The 24101-nt window shown below is 40.8% G+C and overlaps 1 protein-coding gene across 1 annotated transcript in view; it reads left to right on the top strand.

Moving 5' to 3' along the window:
• ryr3 (ryanodine receptor 3) overlaps nucleotides 1-24101 on the top strand; it is a 296068-nt gene that overhangs the window by 199196 nt on the left and 72771 nt on the right. Inside the window, exons 68-73 of the mRNA XM_060915728.1 lie at nucleotides 4850-5090; nucleotides 5346-5433; nucleotides 5524-5616; nucleotides 10589-10759; nucleotides 20608-20667; nucleotides 20753-20884. Of these exons, the coding sequence (XP_060771711.1) occupies nucleotides 4850-5090; nucleotides 5346-5433; nucleotides 5524-5616; nucleotides 10589-10759; nucleotides 20608-20667; nucleotides 20753-20884 (785 nt within the window). The remainder of the gene's footprint in view (nucleotides 1-4849; nucleotides 5091-5345; nucleotides 5434-5523; nucleotides 5617-10588; nucleotides 10760-20607; nucleotides 20668-20752; nucleotides 20885-24101) is intronic.

Raw genomic sequence — 24101 nt, 5'->3', positions numbered from 1 at the left:
GTATTACTGGACCTCAGTGCAGCTTTTGATACTGTTGATCACAACATACTGCTATATCGACTTGAACACTGGGTTGGATTGACTGGTAAAGTTATCAATTGGTTAAAATCATACTTAAAAGATAGAAGCTTCTTTGTTACCCTGGGAAATTGTTCCTCAACGTCAATGCCCTTGACCTGTGGTGTCCCCCAGGGGTCGATTCTTGGACCATTACTTTTCAACCTTTATATGCTCCCACTTGGGCAAATTATCAATAAAAATTCAATTCTGTATCACTGCTATGCAGATGATACCCAAATTTATTTTGCTCTATCACCAAATGATTATGCCCCCCTTGAATGTCTCTACCAGTGTATCGATCAAATCAATAGCTGGATGTCACAAAATTTTCTTCAGCTGAACACAGATAAAACAGAAATAATTCTATTTGGAAAAAAAGATGAAAGACTCAGGATTACCACTATTCTTGACACAAAAGGGATTAAAACTAAAGAAATGGTTAAAAATCTTGGTGTTTTCATTGACAGCGAGCTAAACTTTGACAGTCACATGAAAGCAATCACTAAAACGGCATTTTATCACCTAAAAAACATTTCCAAACTAAGAGGACTTATGTCAAAAAATGATCTGGAAAAACTAATACATGCCTTCATCTCTAGTAGGGTTGATTACTGCAATGGCCTTTTCACAGGCCTGCCAAAAAAGACCATTAAACGACTTCAGCTGGTTCAAAATGCAGCGGCGAGGGTTCTCACACGAACAAAAAGAACAGAGCACATTACTCCAATTCTAAGGTCCCTTCACTGGCTTCCAGTAAGCTACAGAATTGACTTTAAAGCATTGCTGCTGGTGTACAAATCTCTAAATGCTACAGGGCCCAATTACCTCTCTGATATGTTGCAGCGGCCTAACCCAATCAGGTCTACCAGATCGCAACAGAAAAATTTACTATTAAAACCAGTTGTTAAAACAAAGTGTGGTGAAGCAGCTTTTAGCTACTATGCAGTACAGCTATGGAACCAACTGCCAGAGGACATTAAAAATGCTCCTGCTGTTGGCAGCTTCAAATCTAGGTTAAAGACCAAGCTGTTTTCAGATGCTTTCTGTTAAATAATTAATATTTTACATTTTTTATAATCTTTTTCTCTGCATGTTTTAAATTTATTTTAACTTTATTCTATTTTATTCTGCTCGGTTTTTTTTTCTCTCTTTCTCTTTCTCCTTTTTCTTTTTGGCATTTTAATATTTTATTTCTACTATTGTTTAATTCTTATTATTTTCTTTTAATTCTTTTAATTAATTATTTTAGAATAAAGAAAATTATTTTATGTAATTTTATTTCTCTATTGTTTACTGTTTTGTTTTTACTTCTGTAAAGCACATTGAACTGCCATTGTGTATGAAATGTGCTATATAAATAAACTTGCCTTGCCTTGCCTTGCCTTCACAAAAATGTGTTTCGCTTCGGTCAAATTCCATTGAGAATTCCTCCTTTTTTCAAACAACCAAATACCTGAAATATAAAATAATTGATAATGTGTATGAAAAATGCTTTGGACGAAATGTCTTAAACTATTGGACGAAATGACCTGTATTCGTACTCGATGGTCGGTAGAAGCATCTTATCTTCAGAAAAGTCTGCATTGTTTACAGACACGCTTTCAGTGGCTGCCATCCTAGTTGCTTTGTATATCCACCATCATGGCAGACGCTCATGACGTAGCGCATTTTGATCATGTGGTTGCAAGTCCTCTATTACAGGGCTAACACAGAGAGTCAGCCATTGACACTCACACACACAGGCAATTTAGAGTTGACCTAACCTGCATTTCTTTGGACTGTTGGAGGAAACCACAGCACCCAGAGGAAACCCACACAGGCACAGGAAGAACATGCAGACTCCATATAGAAAGGCCCCAATCGGCCGCAACATCTGAACCCAGAACCTTCTTGCAGTGAGGCAACAATGCTAACCACCACTATGTGCGACCATGCTGCCCCAGCAAAAATCTTTTTTGTCTAAAATTATTATATATTAATTAGCTTAATGGTTAGTATAGTGACCATACTGGCTCTTTCCCAAGGCAATGATAGGGAGAACATATTTATTGAAGCGCTGCTTATGAAAATCTGACTTGAAGGCAATTTATGCATATCTAGGTAATAAGGATTTCAGGATCAGTGACTCCAGGTCTTACTGGGTTTACTCTTTCATGAGCACCAACAATGTTGGCACTATATAGTTGGTGTCAATATATTAACAGTATTATCATGGAAAAGTTATTAAAACATGTTTTTTAATATGTCTGTTTTTCCTAAGTACTTAAAGATAGTCTGCCTTTCAGATTTTTCACGTTTAGGTCCTAAAAATAATTTTCCCTGACATCCAGTTACAGTGGTGCTTGAACGTTTGTGAACCCTTTCGAATTTTCTATATTTCTGCATAAATATGACCCAAAACATCATCAGATTTTTGCACAAGTCCTAAAAGTAGATAAAGAGAACCCAGTTAAACAAATGAGACAAAATATTATACTTAGTCATTTATTTATTGAGGAAAATGATCCAATATTACATATCTGTGAGTGGCAAAAGTATGTGAACCCCTTGGATTAGCAGTTAATTTGAAGGTGAAATTAGCGTCAGGTGTTTTCAATCAATGGGATGACAATCAGGTGTGAGTGGGCACCCTGTTTTATTTAAAGAACAGGGATCTATCAAAGTCTGATCTTCACAACACGTTTGTGGAAGTGTATCATGGCATGAACAAAGGAGATTTCTGAGGACCTCAGAAAAAGCGTTGTTGATGCTCATCAGGCTGGAAAAGGTTACAAAACCATCTCTAAAGAGTTTGGACTCCACCAATCCACAGTCAGACAGATTGTGTACAAATGGAGGAAATTCAAGACCATTGTTACCCTCCCCAGGACTGGTCGACCAACAAAGATCACTCCAAGAGCAAGGCGTGTAATAGTCGGCGAGGTCACAAAGGACCCCAAAGTAACATTTAAGCAACTGAAGGCCTCTCTCACATTGGCTAATGTTAACATTCATGACTCCACCATCAGGAGAACACTAAACAACAATGGTGTACATGGCAGGGTTGCAAGGTTGTTCTTTTTTCTCTCCAAAAAGAACATTGCTGCTCATCTGCAGTTTGCTAAAGATCACGTGGACAAGCCAGAAGGCTATTGGAAAAATGGTTTGTGGACAGATGAGACCAAAATAGAACTTTTTGGTTTAAATGAGAAGCATTATGTTTGGAGAAAGGAAAACACTGCATTCCAGCATAAGAACCTTATCCCATCTGTGAAACATGGTGGTGGTAGTATCATGGTTTGGGCCTGTTTTGCTGCATCTGGGCCAGGATAGCTTGCCATCATTGATGGAACAATGAATTCTGAATCATACCAGTGAATTCTAAAGGAAAATGTCAGGACATCTGTCTATGAACTGAAATCTCAAGAGAAGGTGGGTCATGCAGCAAGACAACGACCCTAAACACACAAGTCGTTCTACCAAAGAATGGTTAAAGAAGAATAAAGTGAATGTTTTGGAATGGCCAAGTCAAAGTCCTGACCTTAATCCAATGGAAATGTTGTGGAAGGACCTGAAGCGAGCAGTTCATGTGAGGAAACCCAACAACATCCCAGAGTTGAAGCTGTTCTGTACGGAGGAATGGGCAAAAATTCCTCCAAGCCGGTGTGCAGGACTGATCAACAGTTACCGGAAACATTTAGTTACAGTTATTGCTGCACAAGGGGGTCACACCAGATACTGAAAGCAAAGGTTCACATACTTTTGCCACTCACAGATATGCAATATTGGATCATTTTCCTCAATAAATAAATGACCAAGTATAATATTTTTGTCTCATTTGTTTAACTGGGTTCTCTTTACCTACTTTTAGGACTTGTGTGAAAATCTGATGATGTTTTAGGCCACATTTATGCAGAAAGATAGAAAATTCTAAAGGGTTCACAAACTTTCATGCACCACTGTATTTTTGTTTAGTGGACCAAAAGCTATTGAATTCGAATCACAGACTTCCAATTTTATTCATTTTTTGTTTTTTTAAATAGAAAAATTAATGAATTTAGAGCCACGTGGCCCAAAATTCTCCACTATTTTTTCCTGCTTCACCATGACCCAATTCAAGATACTACATCATGCATCACGTAGTGGGCTTTCCCCATTCACACAAGGCATTGTAGGATAAAAATTTGAAACAGGAGAGAAAAATGGAGGACATGAGTGTGAGAATGTCACATGAAAGACCGACTACAGTAACGGAAAGCGAAAAGAAAAGACGTTATGTTATATACGAAGGAAAGGAAACGCAGGACCAAACTAATAAATATCGGTGGTCAGCGAGCACCTCGGTGTGATCAGCTGTTCGTTTAGCGACAGAATGATGTAAATGTCAGTGCACGCTCAAAGGTAAACCTGCGCATGCGCACACGGACTTCCTCTGTCTGCTTGACTGCGCAAAGCGAGCGATTTCATGCACGTTATTTGCTTGGGAATCCCCTCAAATTAAATAACTTCCCAGCCACAGAATGCCCTGATATTTTGTGAGATCTTACAGAGATAAACATATATCACAATGACCAGGAACTAAATTTCACCGATTTTATGAAATCGAAAAGCCGTCTAGCTTTAATTTACTTCACTACGCTCACATTTTGCTGTTATCAGATGCATATACACAGTATTTGCCTCACATGAAACTACATATGTGAACATTTTGAATTTTAATAATGCTGTTTAAGTTTCATAATGCTAGAATGTTCAGGAACAGGTTTTGTAAAAAAAAAAAACGGAATTGTCAAATTCTGTTTCCATGCAGTATACACGCAGCCAATCATTAGCAAGGCAGGAGCAGACCTTTTACGAACTCACTTCCTCCCCACCCTGGAGAAGCTGAAGAAAAAGACAGTGAAGGTTGTGGCTGAGGAGGAGATGATAAGGGCTGAAAGCAAGGCTGACACCCAAGAGGCCGAGCTGCAGATCCTGGATGAGTTTGCTGTCCTCTGCAGGGACCTGTACGCTTTTTACCCCATGCTCATCCGCTACGTGGATAACAACAGGTGTTATCACTCTTCACTAACTAATCACTATAATCACCAAACCAAACACAAATCCCACAAACTAAAAATTCAAGCTAGAGCTCCTTATGAGCTAACGCTTTCAGTGTGCTTGTTCATATTTTCCTAATGAGTTTTATCAAATCAGTATTCAGAAGCGGTGAATACTAATACCTACACCCATCATATTTTTTTTCAAAGAGGAAGATGAGTAAGCCCCATTTGGAGACAGTGTCATAAATGTTCTCCTCTCCCCAGGTCCAAATGGCTGAAGACACCGAATGCAGATTCAACAGAACTCTTCAAAATGGTGTCAGAGATTTTCATACTCTGGTGTAAATCTCATGTAAGATCATAATATGAGATCTGATAGATTTTTTTTGTGTGTGTGTGAGATTTGCAAATTTTCACAACACTTCTTGCTTTTTACAAACAGAATTTCAAAAGGGAAGAGCAAAACTTTGTGGTGCAAAACGAAATCAACAATCTTGCCTTCCTCACTGGAGACAGCAAGACCAAGATGTCAAAGGTGAGAAGATAACAACAAATCAATGGATTGTGATTCTGATCATTTTGTTTGGAAGATCTAATCAGTCAGCACAAAAGTTACCCCATGGTTTTGTGATTTCTCATTAAGAAGTTGCTAATCAGGCTGGTTAACAAACTTTGAGCTACTCCTCCCTGAGTTTTTGATTCTGATTGTTTGTTTTGAAGATCATCTTTCATCTCATCTCATTATCTCTAGCCGCTTTATCCTGTTCTACAGGGTCGCAGGCGAGCTGGAGCCTATCCCAGCTGACTACGGGTGAAAGGCGGGGTACACCCTGGACAAGTCGCCAGGTCATCACAGGGCTGACACATAGACACAGACAACCATTCACACTCACATTCACACCTACGGTCAATTTAGAGTCACCAGTTAACCTAACCTGCATGTCTTTGGGGGAAACCGGAGCACCCGGAGGAAACCCATGCGGACGGAAACTCCGCACAGAAAGGCCCTCACTGGCCCCGGGGCTCAAACCCGGACCTTCTTGCTGTGAGGCGACAGCACTAACCACTACACCACCATGCCGCCCATTTTGAAGATCAAATTGTTCTAATTGTTCTCATGAAGAACAACTTAGCTAATGATAAACGAGTCTGGTTTCTCATGGTACGGCCTTGTGAGCTAATGCGTTGCTGACGCTCTGGTTTAATGTCTACCATGATGGCGTCAGAAACTTACCACTATCTTGATGTAGCTTTTTACTTGCCTTTAAGAAAAAATTCCATAAATATTTGTGTGCATTCTTTATGTCAAAGTTTCCTAAGAACAATACTGATCAAGCTGAAATGGTAATTCAGTTAAAATATAGCCTATTCCCCATTGCTTCATGCAACTGCACAGAATTATTTTACAGCTGTGCACTTCCAGTGGTTGACTCTGGTTCCCACACACCCTCTGACACCCATGCTTTTTTCCCAGATTATCAAGGTTTTTCAGTACTAACTGAATTTCCAACCACATTCTTTCTCTCTACAACCCCGATTCCAAAAAAGTTGGGACAAAGTACAAATTGTAAATAAAAACGGAATGCAATGATGTGGAAGTTTCAAAATTCCATATTTTATTCAGAATAGAACATAGATGACATATCAAATGTTTAAACTGAGAAAATGTATCATTTAAAGAGGAAAAATTAGGTGATTTTTAAATTTCATGACAACAACACATCTCAAAAAAGTTGGGACAAGGCCATGTTTACCACTGTGAGACATCCCCTTTTCTCTTTACAACAGTCTGTAAACGTCTGGGGACTGAGGAGACAAGTTGCTCAAGTTTAGGGATAGGAATGTTAACCCATTCTTGTCTAATGTAGGATTCTAGTTGCTCAACTGTCTTAGGTCTTTTTTGTCGTATCTTCCGTTTTATGATGCGCCAAATGTTTTCTATGGGTGAAAGATCTGGACTGCAGGCTGGCCAGTTCAGTACCCGGACCCTTCTTCTACGCAGCCATGATGCTGTAATTGATGCAGTACGTGGTTTGGCATTGTCATGTTGGAAAATGCAAGGTCTTCCCTGAAACAGACGTCGTCTGGATGGGAGCATATGTTGCTCTAGAACCTGGATATACCTTTCAGCATTGATGGTGTCTTTCCAGATGTGTAAGCTGCCCATGCCACACGCACTAATGCAACCCCATACCATCAGAGATGCAGGCTTCTGAACTGAGCGCTGATAACAACTTGGGTCGTCCTTCTCCTCTTTAGTCCGAATGACACGGCGTCCCTGATTTCCATAATGAACTTCAAATTTTGATTCGTCTGACCACAGAACAGTTTTCCACTTTGCCACAGTCCATCTTAAATGAGCCTTGGCCCAGAGAAGACGTCTGCGCTTCTGGATCATGTTTAGATACGGCTTCTTCTTTGAACTATAGAGTTTTAGCTGGCAACGGCGGATGGCACGGTGAATTGTGTTCACAGATAATGTTCTCTGGAAATATTCCTGAGCCCATTTTGTGATTTCCAATACAGAAGCATGCCTGTATGTGATGCAGTGCCATCTAAGGGCCCGAAGATCACGGGTACCCAGTATGGTTTTCCAGCCTTGACCCTTACGCACAGAGATTCTTCCAGATTCTCTGAATCTTTTGATGATATTATGCACTGTAGATGATGATATGTTCAAACTCTTTGCAATTTTACACTGTCGAACTCCTTTCTGATATTGCTCCACTATTTGTCGGCGCAGAATTAGGGGGATTGGTGATCCTCTTCCCATCTTTACTTCTGAGAGCCGCTGCCACTCCAAGATGCTCTTTTTATACCCAGTCATGTTAATGACCTATTGCCAATTGACCTAATGAGTTGCAATTTGGTCCTCCAGCTGTTCCTTTTTTGTACCTTTAACTTTTCCAGCCTTTTATTGCCCCTGTCCCAACTTTTTTGAGATGTGTTGCTGTCATGAAATTTCAAATGAGCCAATATTTGGCATGACATTTCAAAATGTCTCACTTTCGACATTTGATATGTTGTCTATGTTCTATTGTGAATACAATGTCAGTTTTTGAGCTTTGTAAATTATTGCATTCTGTTTTTATTTACAATTTGTACTTTGTCCCAACTTTTTTGGATTCGGGTTTGTATATATGTGTGTGAACTCGTGTATCTATATAATAAGCGGCAAAGTTTGTTTGTTTGCTTGTCTTGAGCTAACGAAGCCATTTCTCGAAGGAGTTTCACCAAATTTGGCAAGTAGGTCCGGGGATGACCTGGAATTTTTCAGATATAAACAAAATTCATGTACAGGCCCCAGGGAGGTCCCTGGGGGGCACAACATCCACCCCCCCCCCCCCCAATGCCTTTCACGTTACATTTATCAACACAAACTCTCGACAGATCTTCACTAAACTTGCCACATAGGTACAGGAGATAGCCACAATTTGGCAGAACTCAGAAATTCCATATTTGGGCCCCAGGGGGTCCACTGTGGGGCCCTGGGTGGTGGATGTTTGGATTTTTGTTTGTCTTGGGTTAACATCGCCATTTCGCAACGGATCTTCACCAAATTTGACATGGAAGTCTGGAGGCAACCCAGAATTTTCCAAAACCCGGGCAACACCAGGTAACCTGCTAGTTTCTAATAAGATTAAAAAGTCATAAAGCAATGATAAGAAACAGCTATATAACTTTCTTTTTAAATTTTATGTCCTCTGTAGAATTTACGGCTGCATGGTTATTTGTGATTTCGTCATTATAGCGGTGTGCGTTTCCATGATGAGTACACTTTGGACAAAATTGCGATAAATAGCCATTTATCATCACATATAATCTTCTTCTTTTTCTTCTGGCTGCTCCTGTTAGGGTCGCCACAGCTGATCTGTTCCACATATTTGATTTGGCATAGGTTTTACACTGGATGCCCTTCCTGACGCAACCCTCTACAATCTATCCAGGCTTGGGACCGGCACTAAGTATGCACTGGCTTATACAACTCCAATGGCTGGGTATTTTTACTTAACCTGTATGTTCTTGAACTGTGGGGGAAACCGGAGCACCCGGAGGAAACCCACAAACGGAGAACGTGCAAACTCCATGCAGAAAGGCCCCCGTCAGCTGTGAGGCAACAGTGCTAACCACTGCACCACCGTGCCGCCCCATCATCACATATAATATCAGTAATTCCTCTTCCCTTTTGCACTGATATTATATGTGCTGATGTTATATCATCACATATAATATCTATGCTACAAAAGGAAGGCTGTCTGTCTCTCTGTCGATGCAAATCGACATGGCTGGACGCACATACTCCATATTTTGCACATGGATTGCTGACATCCCAGAGGGACACCAAGACAATATTTTTGATTTTCCAAAACATGGGTTTAGTGCTAATCCAACACACTATTCATTTCCCATAGGCTACGTGCTCATGCTAACACACTCTGATAATCCAAGACACTATCATTTCCCATAGGCTACATGCTCACACTAACCCACTGCACGCAGCCTCAGTGGGAATCCCCTCCGCAACTTGCCCAAGAGTTTCGATTGACGGGACCTTGCAATCAGCGCTCCTCTCCGGAGACTTCCGCTAGGGCCGAGTCTACGTCACTGAGAAGACGCGGGGAGCGATTTACATCATTTTGACAGAACACAGTGAAAACATATTGTATATATCACATGTGTCCACTCAACTCTCCACTGGGCCATTCAGAGGAAATTAGATTCACGGGCAATAACTACTAGTCAGTGCTAAAGGGAAGAGGAATTACCTCCTGAAGCCTACTAAAAAGTGAAGGCACATTTCGTATTTTTTGTAAAATGTGTCAGGCAGTATTAGCTCCATTTTATTTAAATAAGAGTGTTTTTACTCTTGCTGGAGTAAATATGAAAAGATAGAAATGTATACGAAATATCATGTGGGCTATATATGTAGCTTACATTTTCTTCAATTAAACCCACATAAAATCTAAATATGATCCCATAAACAAACGGAACAGTATGCCACATGAAGTCTACATCCTTATGCCAGGGAAAATGCAGGTGAAACTGAGTAACTGAGCCCTGTAACATTCATCTCATCTCATTATCTCATTATCTCTAGCTGCTTTATCCTGTTCTACAGGGTCGCAGGCAAGCTGGAGCCTATCCCAGCTGACTACGGGCGAAAGGCGGGGTACACCTTGGACAAGTCGCCAGGTCATCACAGGGCTGACACGTAGACACAGACAACCATTCACACTCACATTCACACCTACGGTCAATTTAGAGTCACCAGTTAACCTAACCTGCATGTCTTTGGACTGTGGGGGAAACCGGAGCACCCGGAGGAAACCCACGCGGACACGGAGAGAATATGCAAACTCCGCACAGAAAGGCCCTCGTCGGCCACGGGGCTCGAACCCGGACCTTCTTGCTGTGCGGCGACAGCGCTAACCACTACACCACCGTGCTGCCCAGCCCTGTAACAATATCCCCTAAAAAGCATGCTGTGTTTGTGTGATATGTTCCAGTCAGGAGGTCAGGACCAGGAGAGGAAAGGCAAGAAGAGAAAAAGAGAACTGTACTCTATTCAGACATCCTTAATTGTGGCAGCCCACAAGAAACTGCTGCCTATTGGCCTCAACATGTGCACAGCTGGGGACCAGGAGCTTATCTCTCTAGCCAAGATCCGCTACAGTCTGGTTAGCATGACTTTATCTGTATTTTCAACACACATGAACTGAATTAACAATTTTGAATTCTCAAATCTTGGGTGGGTTTCCCGATAACGTTGCCCTTTAGAGCTAAAGAGAGACTTGAGAGACTCTCTTAAAGGAACAGTCCACCGTATTTCCATAATGAAATATGCTCTTATCTGAATTGAGACGAGCTGCTCCGTACCTATCCGAGCTTTGCGCGACCTCCCAGTCAGTCAGACGCGCTGTCACTCCTGTTAGCAATGTAGCTAGACTCAGTATGGCCAACGGTATTTTTTGGGGCTGTAGTTAGATGCGACCAAACTCTTCCGCGTTTTTCCTGTTTACATAGGTTTATATGACCAGTGACATGAAACAAGTTCAGTTACACAAATTGAAACGTGGTGATTTTCTATGCTATGGAAAGTCCGCACTATAATGACAGGCGTACTAACACCTTCTGCGCGCTTCGGCAGCGCATTGATACGGAGCTCAGATATCAATGCGCTGCCAAAGCGCGCAGAAGGTGTTAGTATGCCTGTCATTATAGTGAGGACTTTCCATAGCATAGAAAATCACCACGTTTCAATTTGTGTAACTGAACTTGTTTCATATCACTGGTCATATAAACCTATGTAAACAGGAAAAACGCGGAAGAGTTTGGTCGCATCTAACTACAGCCCCAAAAAATACCGTTGGCCATACTGAGTCTAGCTACATTGCTAACAGGAGTGACAGCGCGTCTGACTGACTGGGAGGTCGCGCAAAGCTCGGATAGGTACGGAGCAGCTCGTCTCAATTCAGATAAGAGCATATTTCATTATGGAAATACGGTGGACTGTTCCTTTAAGCAATGAACCCATCTCTGTACATGGTTTTCCCAAACTCACTCGTAAGAAGGAGTCTAAAGAGCAACAGGACGAAGGGCGTCTTTGCGATGCGCGTCCTCGATATAGACATTTGTAGTTGCTAAAGGCAATCGTACTGTTGTTGCTGAAGGCATTAGTAGTTGCTAAATCCAGTCAATAAGGTCACATAGCATTTGTTTTTAACCAAAATCTAATGAAATATAAAGTGTTTAAAATAAGATAATATATAGTATCATCTGGAAGCATTACATATATAATGTGGTAATTAATTAATGAAACTATTTTACGTTTTTGGCAATTTTTTTTTATTCCAAGTGTGTTTTAATTAAATGAACAAACATTCACACAAAACAATGAGCAAATGAGCTAAATAATTAGGTAAATGTGTTCCCCGTGCTCGCTCATTTCACTGTTACCCCCCGGTCATGCAGTCAGGATGACAGTTCTGTGTGTAGTGTGTACCTAAGGAGGTTGAATTGACACACACACATACATACATATATACAGTACATATACATACACACACACACACACACACACACACAATGCCTTGCAAAAGTATTCATCCCCCTTGGTGTTTGTCCTGTTTTGTTGCATTACAAGCTGGAATTAAAATGGACTTTTCGGGGGGTTAGCTCCATTTGATTTACACAACATGCCTACAACTTTAAAGGTGCACATTGTTTTTTTATTGTGACACAAACAATAATTAAGATGAAAAAACCCAGAAATCTGGAGTGTGCATAGGTATTCACCCCTAAAGTCAATACTTTGTAGAGCCACCTTTTGCTGCAGTTACAGCTGCAAGTCTCTTGGGGTATGTCTCTATTAGCTTAGCACATCTAGCCACTGGGATTTTTGCCAATTCCTCAAGGCAAAACTGCTCCAACTCCTTCAAGTTAGATGGGTTGCGTTGGTTTACAGCAATCTTCAAGTTATGCCACAGATTCTCAATTGGATTGAGGTCTGGGCTTTGATTAGGCCATTCCAAGACATTTAAATGTTTCTCTTTAAACCACTCCAGTGTAGCTTTAGCAGTATGTTTAGGGTCATTGTCCTGCTAGACTGTGAACCTTCGTCCGAGACTCAAACCTCTGGCCGACTCAAACAGGTTTTCTTCCGGAATTGCTCTATATTTAGTGCCATCCATCTTTCCTTCAGTCCTGACCAGCTTTCCTGTCCCTGCAGATGAAAAATATCCCCACAGCATGATGCTGCCACCACCATGCTTCACTGTAGGAATGCTGTTCTCAGGGTGTTGGGTTTGCGCCACACATGGCATTTCCCCATGATGACCAAAAAGTTCAATTTTTGTCTCATTTGACCAGAGAATCTTCTTCCATGTGTTTGGGGAGTCTCCCACATGCTGTTGGGCAAACTCCAAACATGATTTGTTTAAAGCAATTACTTTTTTCTGGCCACTCTTCCATAAAGCCCCGCTCTGTGGAGTGTATGGCTTAAAGTGGTCCTATGGACAGATACTCCCATCTCCGCTGTGGATCTTTGCAGCTCCTTCAGTGTTATCTTTGGTGTCTTTGTTGCATCTCTGATTAATGCCCTCCTTGCCCGGTCTGTGAGTTTTGGTGGGTGGCCTTCTCTTGTCAGGTTTGTAGTGGTGCCATATTCTTTCCATTTTGCTATAATGGATTTAATGGTGCTCCACGGGATATTCAAAGTTTGGGATATTTTTTTTTATAACCCAACCCTGATCTATACTTCTCCACAACTTTGTCTCTGACCTGTTTGGAGGCTCCTTGGTTTTCATGTTGCTTGTTTAGTAGTGTTGCAGAGTCAGGGTCCTTCCAAAACAGGTTGATTTTATACAGATATCATGTGACAGATCATGTGACACTTTGTACACAGCATGGGCGATTGCTCTAAGACAACGAGGGAGGCTCAGCCTCCTCTAAAAATGACGAACATCGTGTAGGATGAATTGCGCTAGGCTTATGTTATAGCCGACCTTATAACATTGCTATTTCAGATCCAGAATCATAGAAATATATGTGCTCAACCCAACTACAGTGCGAAATAATTCCGTTATAACTTTCCCCAGTTTGCCTAATGTGTGCGTGAGTTTTTCCCCCTCGTGACAGCGTGATGCAGCACAGCCTCAGTGGACTTCAATGGCATTTGGGAGCTATGCACTTTTCAATATCAAAATGCAAGAAGGTTATTGGACAAATACTGTGAAAATGCCCGCCCACGGACTCCCAGCCTCACATGGGAGGGACATGGCAGTTTCCGCGAGGAGACTGGTGATTGGTGAAAGCGGCCGGATATTTTCTTTGATTGACAGCTTGTTTCAAATATAGACAGGCAGCGGTGAATCTCAGTTCAGTCCCATGCGGATTCGCAAGTGCTGTGGTGTATTGTAAGAGATCAGCTTACATTTCGATTTCATTCATTACATACGGTTTCTACCAGCTTTTTTAGTTTGTATATATTTTCATTGTAAATAAAGTGTAAATATAGTGTTGTCAAGTTTGCTATCTTAGTTCCAGAAATTTTGTTTATTTGAGTGACTGAACTTGAACTTGAGGGGGCTAGTCAGCTAGCAAGAAAGCTGCGCACGGATGCCAAGCATTGCTGATTTAATTTTGGCAAAGCCATTTGCCAGTCTTCCTTTCGAGGAAAAAATTAAAATTAAAGAGCAGGGTAGACCAACGCCTCAAATTGACTTGGTGAAAAAGGTAGGGAATAACACTCGTTCCTTTCAGCTCTCCTGGTACGAGAAAGTGAATTGGCTAACAGCAAGTGACCCACATCAACAACAGTAAATAGGCTACTTTAGTAATATGTCATGGATGGACCAAAAATATAGAATCTATTTAAAATGTTTATGCTGAGTATATTATATTGGAATATATATTTCTCTGGATATGAATTAAACACAGCTACAATTTGGAAAACATTTTTAAACAAAAACACAGCCGAGAACATTTCACACTACAGACCTGGATTAAAAGTGAAGGGTTATCAAAATTGTCAATAAAACATTTCTCAGTCAAAATAAGTAAAATATAGAGAAAGTGTCATTGAATGAAATGTGTGGCACCCAGCTCTATGTTTGGCTCCCCAAGGTCAGTGCTTGTGCCTATTCCAGAACACTCTGCTGTTACTGCTGAGGTTCCTGACAAAGAGCTGCTTTCAATAATGATCAATTTTTAAACAACATGCCACAATTTTAAAATATAAAATGTTAAAATATACCCCTCCCCCCCAACACCACCATCATGTATATTGGACAGTAGGCTAATGGGCCAAAAGAACCTGTTATTTCACAGTTTGTGACCCTGCCAACAATCAGCCAGATCAGAGGCAAGAGTATGGGCAAAATTGATGTGTTTTTTCTTTTTTCTTTTAAAATCTGGAAATATCGTAACCGACCAGCCTCCCCTGTTTGAAAGACCACCAGCCGCCACTGGTACACAGTTAGATCTTAATCAACTAACTATGTGACTTATGAAGTGAATTGGTTGGACCAGCTCTTATTTAGGGGTTTCATACGAAAGGGGGTGAATACCTATGCACACTCCAGATTTCTGTTTTTTTCATCTTAATTATTGTTTGTGTCACAATAAAACAACAATGTGCACCTTTAAAGTGGTAGGCTAACCCCCCAAAATCCATTTTAATTCCAGCTTGTAATGCAACAAATAGGACAAACACCAAGGGGGATGAATACTTTTGCAAGGCACCGTATATATAAGGAGGTCAATTCAACCTCCTTAGGTACACACTACATACAGATCAACACCCCCCCCCACACACACACACACAATGTTAGAAGTGCAGAAATGTGTCTCATTTATGACACTAAATTAGTTAATCACTCATGCCAATTTAATGGAGTTAAATTTGATTAAAATGTAGCGATATAAATGTGACATTCCGATATCCATATGTAATTCCATTGCATATTGAAATATATTCATAGTATTTTGCATACATTTATTTAATAATTAACTCAATGTACTTGCAATGTACAAGAAAAATAATTTTACATCAAAAGCAGATTCAACACCAGTCTCCCCCGTTGACTGTGAGAGTCCCTCGGTGGCGCGTGTATTCTGTGTATTCAGCGGCGAGCGAGTCGCTTTTTGTTTTGAACGAGTGGTCCGGGTCTCCTGTAAATTCCAAGCAAACTAAAGCTACATCTACATGACAACGGCAACGAGATTTTATAAAAAAAATATCGCGTCCACATGGGCAACGGATCAGTAAAACATCAGGTACATATGGCAACGCAACGCTTGCTGAAAACGATGCAATACACATGCCACACCTCTACGTGCGCTGTAAGACGGTCCCATCGGAGACACCAGAACAATAGAAGAAGTAGTAGGACGCATGCGCATAAACCCCTTCTTCTACCCGGCGTGAAGCACTCACAGGAACAAGCACACAACAACAAAAAGAAGATGGCTGCGACTACGCGAGGAAATCGTGCCTTCTGTGTGTACAAATTAGTTTTATTAGTGTGCATAGTTTTATATAACTTAATTTTCTTATTGTGTGTGAACATTTTGAAAAGCATTTTTATATAATTTATATAACTTTTTATATTGTGTGAACATTTTGAAAAGCAGTCTTATCCAATAAAAAGAAGAAATTCAAGAAATGGTTCAGTTACTTGTTTATTTAAAAGAAAAGCTGTATACAAAAGTGAATGCAATGCAGTGGTTCATACAAAACAGCGAGAGTGCTGCTTGTTCTAGTCATGTGGTTGTGACGTCATCGTAAACAAATCCGTTCTACTCATCCAGACAACTTCGCAACGGCGCCGTTGCCAGATTTTTCCACTCTGGAACCCGTTCTCGTTTTGGGGCACCCAAAACGCCGGTGCCGTGTGGACGCCAGGCCGAAACGATAAACAATTTTATCAGATTCACCTGAATCCGTTGCCATGTGGACAGCCTCTAAAGGACTACTTGGGCTACGATGTTGTTCAGGAAAAGCACATTAGCTTAACGATGGATCTTAAGAGGTAATTTAAGACTCTCATGGCCTTAAGAGGCTTTCGGGAAACCCACCCCTGATTGGTTAGAAGGTATTGATAAATTTTCTATAACAGTAGCTTCAGCAATAGTGGCAGCTGTAATTCAAGTGGTTTATAATATATTAATGCTCTCCTTTTAATGCGTTATCATCTTCATAATACTATAGCTCCTTCACAGGGATGGCGTATGGCGGACGGTTCACATAATCAAAAACTACGGTAGTAATATACAGAATAAAAATGCGCTCACATTTAACAAAGAAGGATGTATAATTGTTGATATTGTGAATTTTTTCCTGGAAGAAGACATTTATTTCACGTTTATAAATTTAAGAGCCTCGGTTATCGGCACTTTGTGAAAGTCAGTAAGCTTCCCGTCACAGTGAAGTCTTCTGGACTTTGCAGTTTTTCAGTAACATGACATGCTGCTGCTGAGAGGCTGATGAGGGAATGACTGTTTATATCTGTTATGATGGAAATGATAACACTTGTGGATGTTCTATAACATTAAATGGTTAAACAGCACGACATGTCGAATAAAATTTGTAATCACTGACAAATTGCTGTACTATAAGAGAAATAATAAGAAGAGGCATTTATTTGTTACATATACATTGTTACATATACAATAACAGTCAAAAGTTTGCACACACCTTCTAATTCAGTGATTTTTCTTTATTTTTATTCATTAAAAACAATGAATGTATTCAAGTAACGATGGATGTCGTTTCTCTTTACTTAGTTGAGCGGTTCTTGATATAATATGGATTACTACAGTTGTGGTGTGGAAGAGGGCTATTGACTGTATTTTTATTATTTACTATTTGATCTCTAATGCATTAAGAAGGCAAGAAATTGCACTAATTAACTTTTGACGAGGCACCCGTTAATTGAAAAGCATTCCAGGTGACTACCTCATGAAGCTAATTAAAGATAATGCCAATAGTGTGCAAAGTGTTATCAAGGTAAACGCTGGCTATTTTGAAGAATCTAAAATATGAAACATTTTTTGTTTTTTTTAATACTTTTTTGTTTATCACATAATTCCATACATGTTCTCTGTGTTATTTCATAGTTTTGATGTCTTCAGTATAGACCGTTTGCACTTACGTCATGAATCTCCCATGATGCTCTCCGATTTTGTTCTGTCCGCCATCTTTGTAGTATAGCATCCATGGCGACCGAGGAGAGTACATTGGCGAACTGCAATTTTTCGCAAATATATCACGAATTGAGTAATAGTGACCAGGTCAGGTTCAGGGAAAAGATAAAAGAATGTTCAGGGGTGGATCCGTACAGCAATGTTGTAGAGTATGAAGACGATGTACGGACGTGGCCGAGTGTGAATTACACGGACATCGTGAATTGCCTGGTGTTAGCTACTAGCTTCATCACTGGGAAGCAGATGAAAGCGTACGAAAGTTTAGCACAAGTTTACTGTAAGGCTCAAGTAGGTTCCTGATGTGGGCAAATGTTACACAAAACACAAACCAAAAAAAAAATTTAATTATTGACGTCTTCTAAGGCAACATTTTCCCAAGCTCAACTACCTACATTTTACTGGGGCCTTGCGTTCTGCATTTGTAACTGCAATATAAATCGGAGTAGCGCTTACATGTATATCACTTATAGTATGTCGCATCTTTATATACATTTTGTCTACGGTTCACGTACGGTAAACGGTAGAAATATAAACTTACCCTTTTTACGAAATGATCTGCACATACTCGTACATACAGTGGTGCTTGAAAGTTTGTGAACCCTTTAGAATTTTCTATATTTCTGCATAAATATGACCTAAAATATCAGATTTTCACACAAGTCCTAAAAGTAGATAAAGAGAACCCAGTTAAACAAATGAGACAAAAATATTATACTTGGTCATTTATTTATTGAGGAAAATGATCCAGTATTACATATCTTTGAGAGGCAAAAGTATGTGAACCTCTAGGATTAGCAGTTAATTTGAAGGTGAAATTAGAGTCAGGTGTTTTCATTCAATGGGATGACAATCAGGTGTGAGTGGGCACCCTGTTTTATTTAAAGAACAGGGATCTATCAAAGTCTGATCTTCACAAGACATGTTTGTGGAAGTGTATCATGGCATGAACAAAGGAGATTTCTGAGGACCTCAGAAAAAGCGTTGTTGATGCTCATCAGGCTGGAAAAGGTTACAAAACCATCTCTAAAGAGTTTGGACTCCACCAATCCACAGTCAGACAGATTGTGTACAAATGGAGGAAATTCAATACCATTGTTACCCTTCCCAGGAGTGCTCGACCAACAAAGATCACTCCAAGACCAAGGCGTGTAATAGTCAGCGAGGTCACAAAGGACCCCAGGGTAACTTCTAAGCAACTGAAGGTCTCGCTCACATTGGCTAATGTTAATGTTCATGAGTCCAGCATCAGGAGAACACTGAACAACAATGGTGTGCATGGCAGGGTTGCAAGGAGAAAGCCACTGCTCTCCAAAAAGAACATTGCTGCTCGTCTGCAGTTTGCTAAAGGACAAGCCAGAAAGTTATTGGAAAAATATTTTGTGGATGGATGAGACCAAAATAGAGCTTTTTGGTTTAAATGAGAAGTGTTATGTTTGGAGAAAGGAAAACACTGCATTCCAGCATAAGAACCTTACCCCATCTGTGAAACATGGTGGTGGTAGTATCATGGTTTGGGCCCATTTTGCTGCATCTGGGCCAGGACGGCTTGCCATCATTGATGGAACAATGAATTCTGAATTATACCAATGAATTCTAAAAGAAAATGTCAGGGCATCTGTCCATGAACTGAATCTCAAGAGAAGGTGGGTCATGCAGCAAGACAACGACCCTAAGCACACAATTCGCTCGACCAAAGAATGGTTAAAGAAGAATAAAGTAAAATGTTTTGGAATGGCCAAGTCAAAGTCCTGACCTTAATCCAATCGAAATGTTGTGGAAGGACCTGAAGCGAGCAGTTCATGTGAGGAAACCCACCAACATCCCAGAGTTGAAGCTGTTCTGTACGGAGGAATGGGCTAAAATTCCTCCAAGCTGGTGTGGGACTGATCAACAGTTATTGGAAATGTTTAGTTGCAGTTATTGCTGCACAAGGGGTTCACACCAGATACTGAAAGCAAAGATTCACATACTTTTGCCACTCACAGATATGTAATATTGGATCATTTTCCTCAATAAATAAATGACCAAGTATAATATTTTTGTCTCATTTGTTTAACTGGGTTCTCTTTATCTACTTTTAGGACTTGTGTGAAAATCTGGGTTCACAAACTTTCAAGCACCACTGTATTTGTAGCTGGTCTTTTATGTCCGATCTGTTCAGATTTGCAAGCCGCTGTCTCTGTCGTCTATGGGTTAGATCTTCCATTTGGGGTCTTTCTCACATTTTAACAGCAGGTAAACTTAACAATCTGACTCCAGCGTTAGTAGAATTGTTTGAGTAGCCGATAACTGCGCAAATTTGCGGCATTTCGTATTCAGGTACGTGTTGCTACTCATGTGTTATTCCACAGAGATGGTGGACACAGCTAAATCAGAGATGCAAATGGTCTGTTGTTCTACGCTGTAGAAAATGGTCAAAATACAGAAAGAAAAACCTATAAATGAGTAGGGGTGTCCAAACTTTTGACTGGTACTGTAGATTACAGCACAGTGGAAGCTTGTTAGGAAGTTGGGATCAGAGCGCAGGGTCAGCCATGATATGGCACCCTGGAGTAGAGAGTGTTAATTGCCCTGCTCAAAGGCCCAACAGTGGCAGCTTAGCGGTGCTGGGGCTTAAACCCCCGACCTTCTGATCAGTAACCTTGAGTCTGAACTGTCCAAATAAAACACTATCGCATGCACTGTTATTGGAAACGAATCAACTTTAGGCTGGCATTGAATTGAACAAACAGCACACTTTGTGGTGTTTTATTCCTTATACATATCAAAACTCTATTCAAGACATTTTAGAGGCAAATCTTGAGTTTGTTGGCTTTTACAGAAAGACACGGATGACGAAGTGAAGGATCATCTTAGACAGAACCTACATCTTCAAGAGAAGGTAAGAGTTAATCAAGGTATGATAATTACATACAGATGATAATGCATTAGTTCATTAGTAGAGACATCATCTACACATGCTGCAGACAGAGGACCCGGCAGTGCAGTGGCAGCTAAACCTCTATAAGGATGTGGTGAAGAGTGAAGAGCCTCTAAATACTGACCACGTTATCGAGAAAATCCAAGGCATCTCAGCTGCTGTCTTCCATCTCGAGCAGGTTAGAAGCGCACGTTCTTTCTGCCGCAGCAAATACTACATTTTTCCTGCACAGGAAATTTGCCTGAGTAAAATTTACTCAAATTGAAGTAAATTTTACTCGATGCCAGATAACATTTGCGCCCTCTTTAAAAAGAGTAAAAGTTACTCTTTTGATAGAGCTGTTTTTCCAGAGTCAATTCTCCTCAGTTCACTGTTACTCTTTTACTCTTTGTGGTGGTATTTGGCTCTGTTCAGTCTCCTCTCATCTCATTATCTCTAGCCGCTTTATCCTGTTCTACAGGGTCGCAGGCAAGCTGGAGCCTATCCCAGCTGACTACGGGCGAAAGGCGGGGTACACCCTGGACAAGTCGCCAGGTCATCACAGGGCTGACACATAGACACAGACAACCATTCACACTCACATTCACACCTACGGTCAATTTAGAGTCACCAGTTAACCTAACCTGCATGTCTTTGGACTGTGGGGGAAACCGGAGCACCCGGAGGAAACCCACGCGGACACGGGGAGAACATGCAAACTCCGCACAGAAAGGCCCTCGCCGGCCACGGGGCTCGAACCCGGACCTTCTTGCTGTGAGGCGACAGCACTAACCGCTACACCACCGTGCCGCCCCGCTCTGTTCAGTGTGTCTTGAAATTAACTCTAGTGCTATTGTACTCGGTTCAGAGCCACAACCAACTCTTTTTTTTGTTGTTGTTCAAGGTATTTTTATTAATTTTTAGGTTATCCAAAATACAATTTTAAATACAGTTTAATATAGTCCAACAGACTCCAACACAAACCCCAACCTCTTTGCACCATCCGAAATGTAAAACATTACACATCATATTAAGTATGATACACAATTTTTAAAAGACACAAAAAGAACCGCAAATGAGTTCAGAAAAAGGAAAAAAAATAATTAAGAAAAAGAGGGGAAGGGGGAGGGTTACATCTATACTTTTAATATGTTTGAAGCGTCCATCTTTTCTACCTGATCCAGAACTGGTCGCTAGATGGTGTAAATATAAGAGCACAGCCACTTGCAGCATAACAAATTTTCTCTATGGTCAGATGATCCATAAGATCTCTAATCCGTATACGGAAAGTTGAAGAGGCTCTTTCTTTCTATTTGAGCAGTACAAGTCTCCTGGCCAGGGCTCTATGAATGTTCCTAGCATGTCGGGGAAAAACTGAAATATAGCTTGCCAAAAGTCTGTTAATTTTGGGCAGAGCCAAAACATATGTGATAAAGTGGCTGGTGCACAACCAATTCTATTGAGAGAAACTTAATTTTTAATTTTACTAGCTTTGCCATAGCACGATATATACGTACATACATTATGGCTGGGAAACCATGACAGTCAAGTCAAATCAAGTCAAGTCAAGTTTATTTGTATAGCGCTTTTAACAATAAGCATCGTCGCAAAGCAGCTTTACAGAATTTGAACGACTTAAAACATGAGCTAATTTTATCCCTAATCTATCCCCAATGAGCAAGCCTGTGGCGACGGTGGCAAGGAAAAACTCCCTCAGACGACATGAGGAAGAAACCTCGAGAGGAACCAGACTCAAAAGGGAACCCATCCTCATTTGGGCAACAACAGACAACATGACTATAACATTAACAGTTTTAACATGAAGTCAGTTTCGTTGATGTTATAAACTCTTCATTGATGGAAATTTGAGTGCAAAACTGTTCATGACAACTGCAGTCCTAAAGTTAGCAGGTCAACTGTCGTCCTCAGCCATAAAAGCATTACTGTAAGAGTCCAGAGCGTCCTCCAGGTGTGACTTTCAACTGTCCATATGGGGCTGTCCTGCACAGGAGCGATGCGATGAGACTCCAACCAGACACAGGCCACCAGGATGGATCAGGCAGGTCTGAGGAGCAGAAGAGGTCAGCATCTCGATCCCAGGACTGACATGTAACTCAGAGGGACAGATTTTTTTTTTTTGGGGGGGGGAGAAAACACAAGTTGTTAGGTATGCCTGAGTACAACCAGGGACTTTGGCAACTAACTATGACAGCATAACTAAAAGGAGAGAGCCAGAAGGTAACACAGGCATGAGGGAGCCCCGGGACATAAAGCAGCAGCCACTACACCGTCAACAAACTCGAGTGAGCAAGCGAGTGGGGACTGACAGCATCCATACATCCCGGTTTACTACAGCTTGCGCCAATTACAGTGGCCCCATTGTACTTACTCTGCATGTCTTTTGAACTGGGGGGGAACCAGAGCGCCTGGAGGAAACCCACGCAGACTCCACACAGAAAGGCTCGTAAGCCGCTGGGCTCGAACCCAGAAACCTTTTTGCTGTGAGGCGACAGTGCAAACCACTACACCACCGTGTCTGCCCGACTGTACTATTCTGCAATTTTGCTCCAACTCCAAATTTTACTCTCAAAACTCAAAATAGAGCAGAATTAGCTATTTTTGAGGAAAATACTTTTAACTCTGGAAAAATTGCTGTCATTTTTTTTTCCTGTGTGAATACACAAAGCCTCAAATGCACTGCGTTACTGATCACCTGATTAGCTCGATCCCTGATGTCAATCAGGTTTTTTTTTTACAACCCCGATTCCAAAAAAGTTGGGACAAAGTACAAATTGTAAATAAAAACGGAATGCAATGATGTGGAAGTTTCAAAATTCCATATTTTATTCAGAATAGAACATAGATGACATATCAAATGTTTAAACTGAGAAAATGTATCATTTAAAGAGAAAAATTAGGTGATTTTAAATTTCATGACAACAACACATCTCAAAAAAGTTGGGACAAGGCCATGTTGACCACTGTGAGACATCCCCTTTTCTCTTTACAACAGTCTGTAAACGTCTGGGGACTGAGGAGACAAGTTGCTCAAGTTTAGGGATAGGAATGTTAACCCATTCTTGTCTAATGTAGGATTCTAGTTGCTCAACTGTCTTAGGTCTTTTTTGTCGTATCTTCCGTTTTATGATGCACCAAATGTTTTCTATGGGTGAAAGATCTGGACTGCAGGCTGGCCAGTTCAGTACCCGGACCCTTCTTCTACGCAGCCATGATGCTGTAATTGATGCAGTACGTGGTTTGGCATTGTCATGTTGGAAAATGCAAGGTCTTCCCTGAAACAGACGTCGTCTGGATGGGAGCATATGTTGCTCTAGAACCTGGATATACCTTTCAGCATTGATGGTGTCTTTCCAGATGTGTAAGCTGCCCATGCCACACGCACTAATGCAACCCCA

Source organism: Neoarius graeffei, chromosome 3 (assembly GCF_027579695.1).
Source record: "Neoarius graeffei isolate fNeoGra1 chromosome 3, fNeoGra1.pri, whole genome shotgun sequence".
NCBI lineage: Eukaryota > Metazoa > Chordata > Actinopteri > Siluriformes > Ariidae > Neoarius > Neoarius graeffei.
The sequence above is the reverse complement of the archived record's forward strand: the minus strand, read 5'-3'. Positions and strand labels throughout refer to the sequence as shown.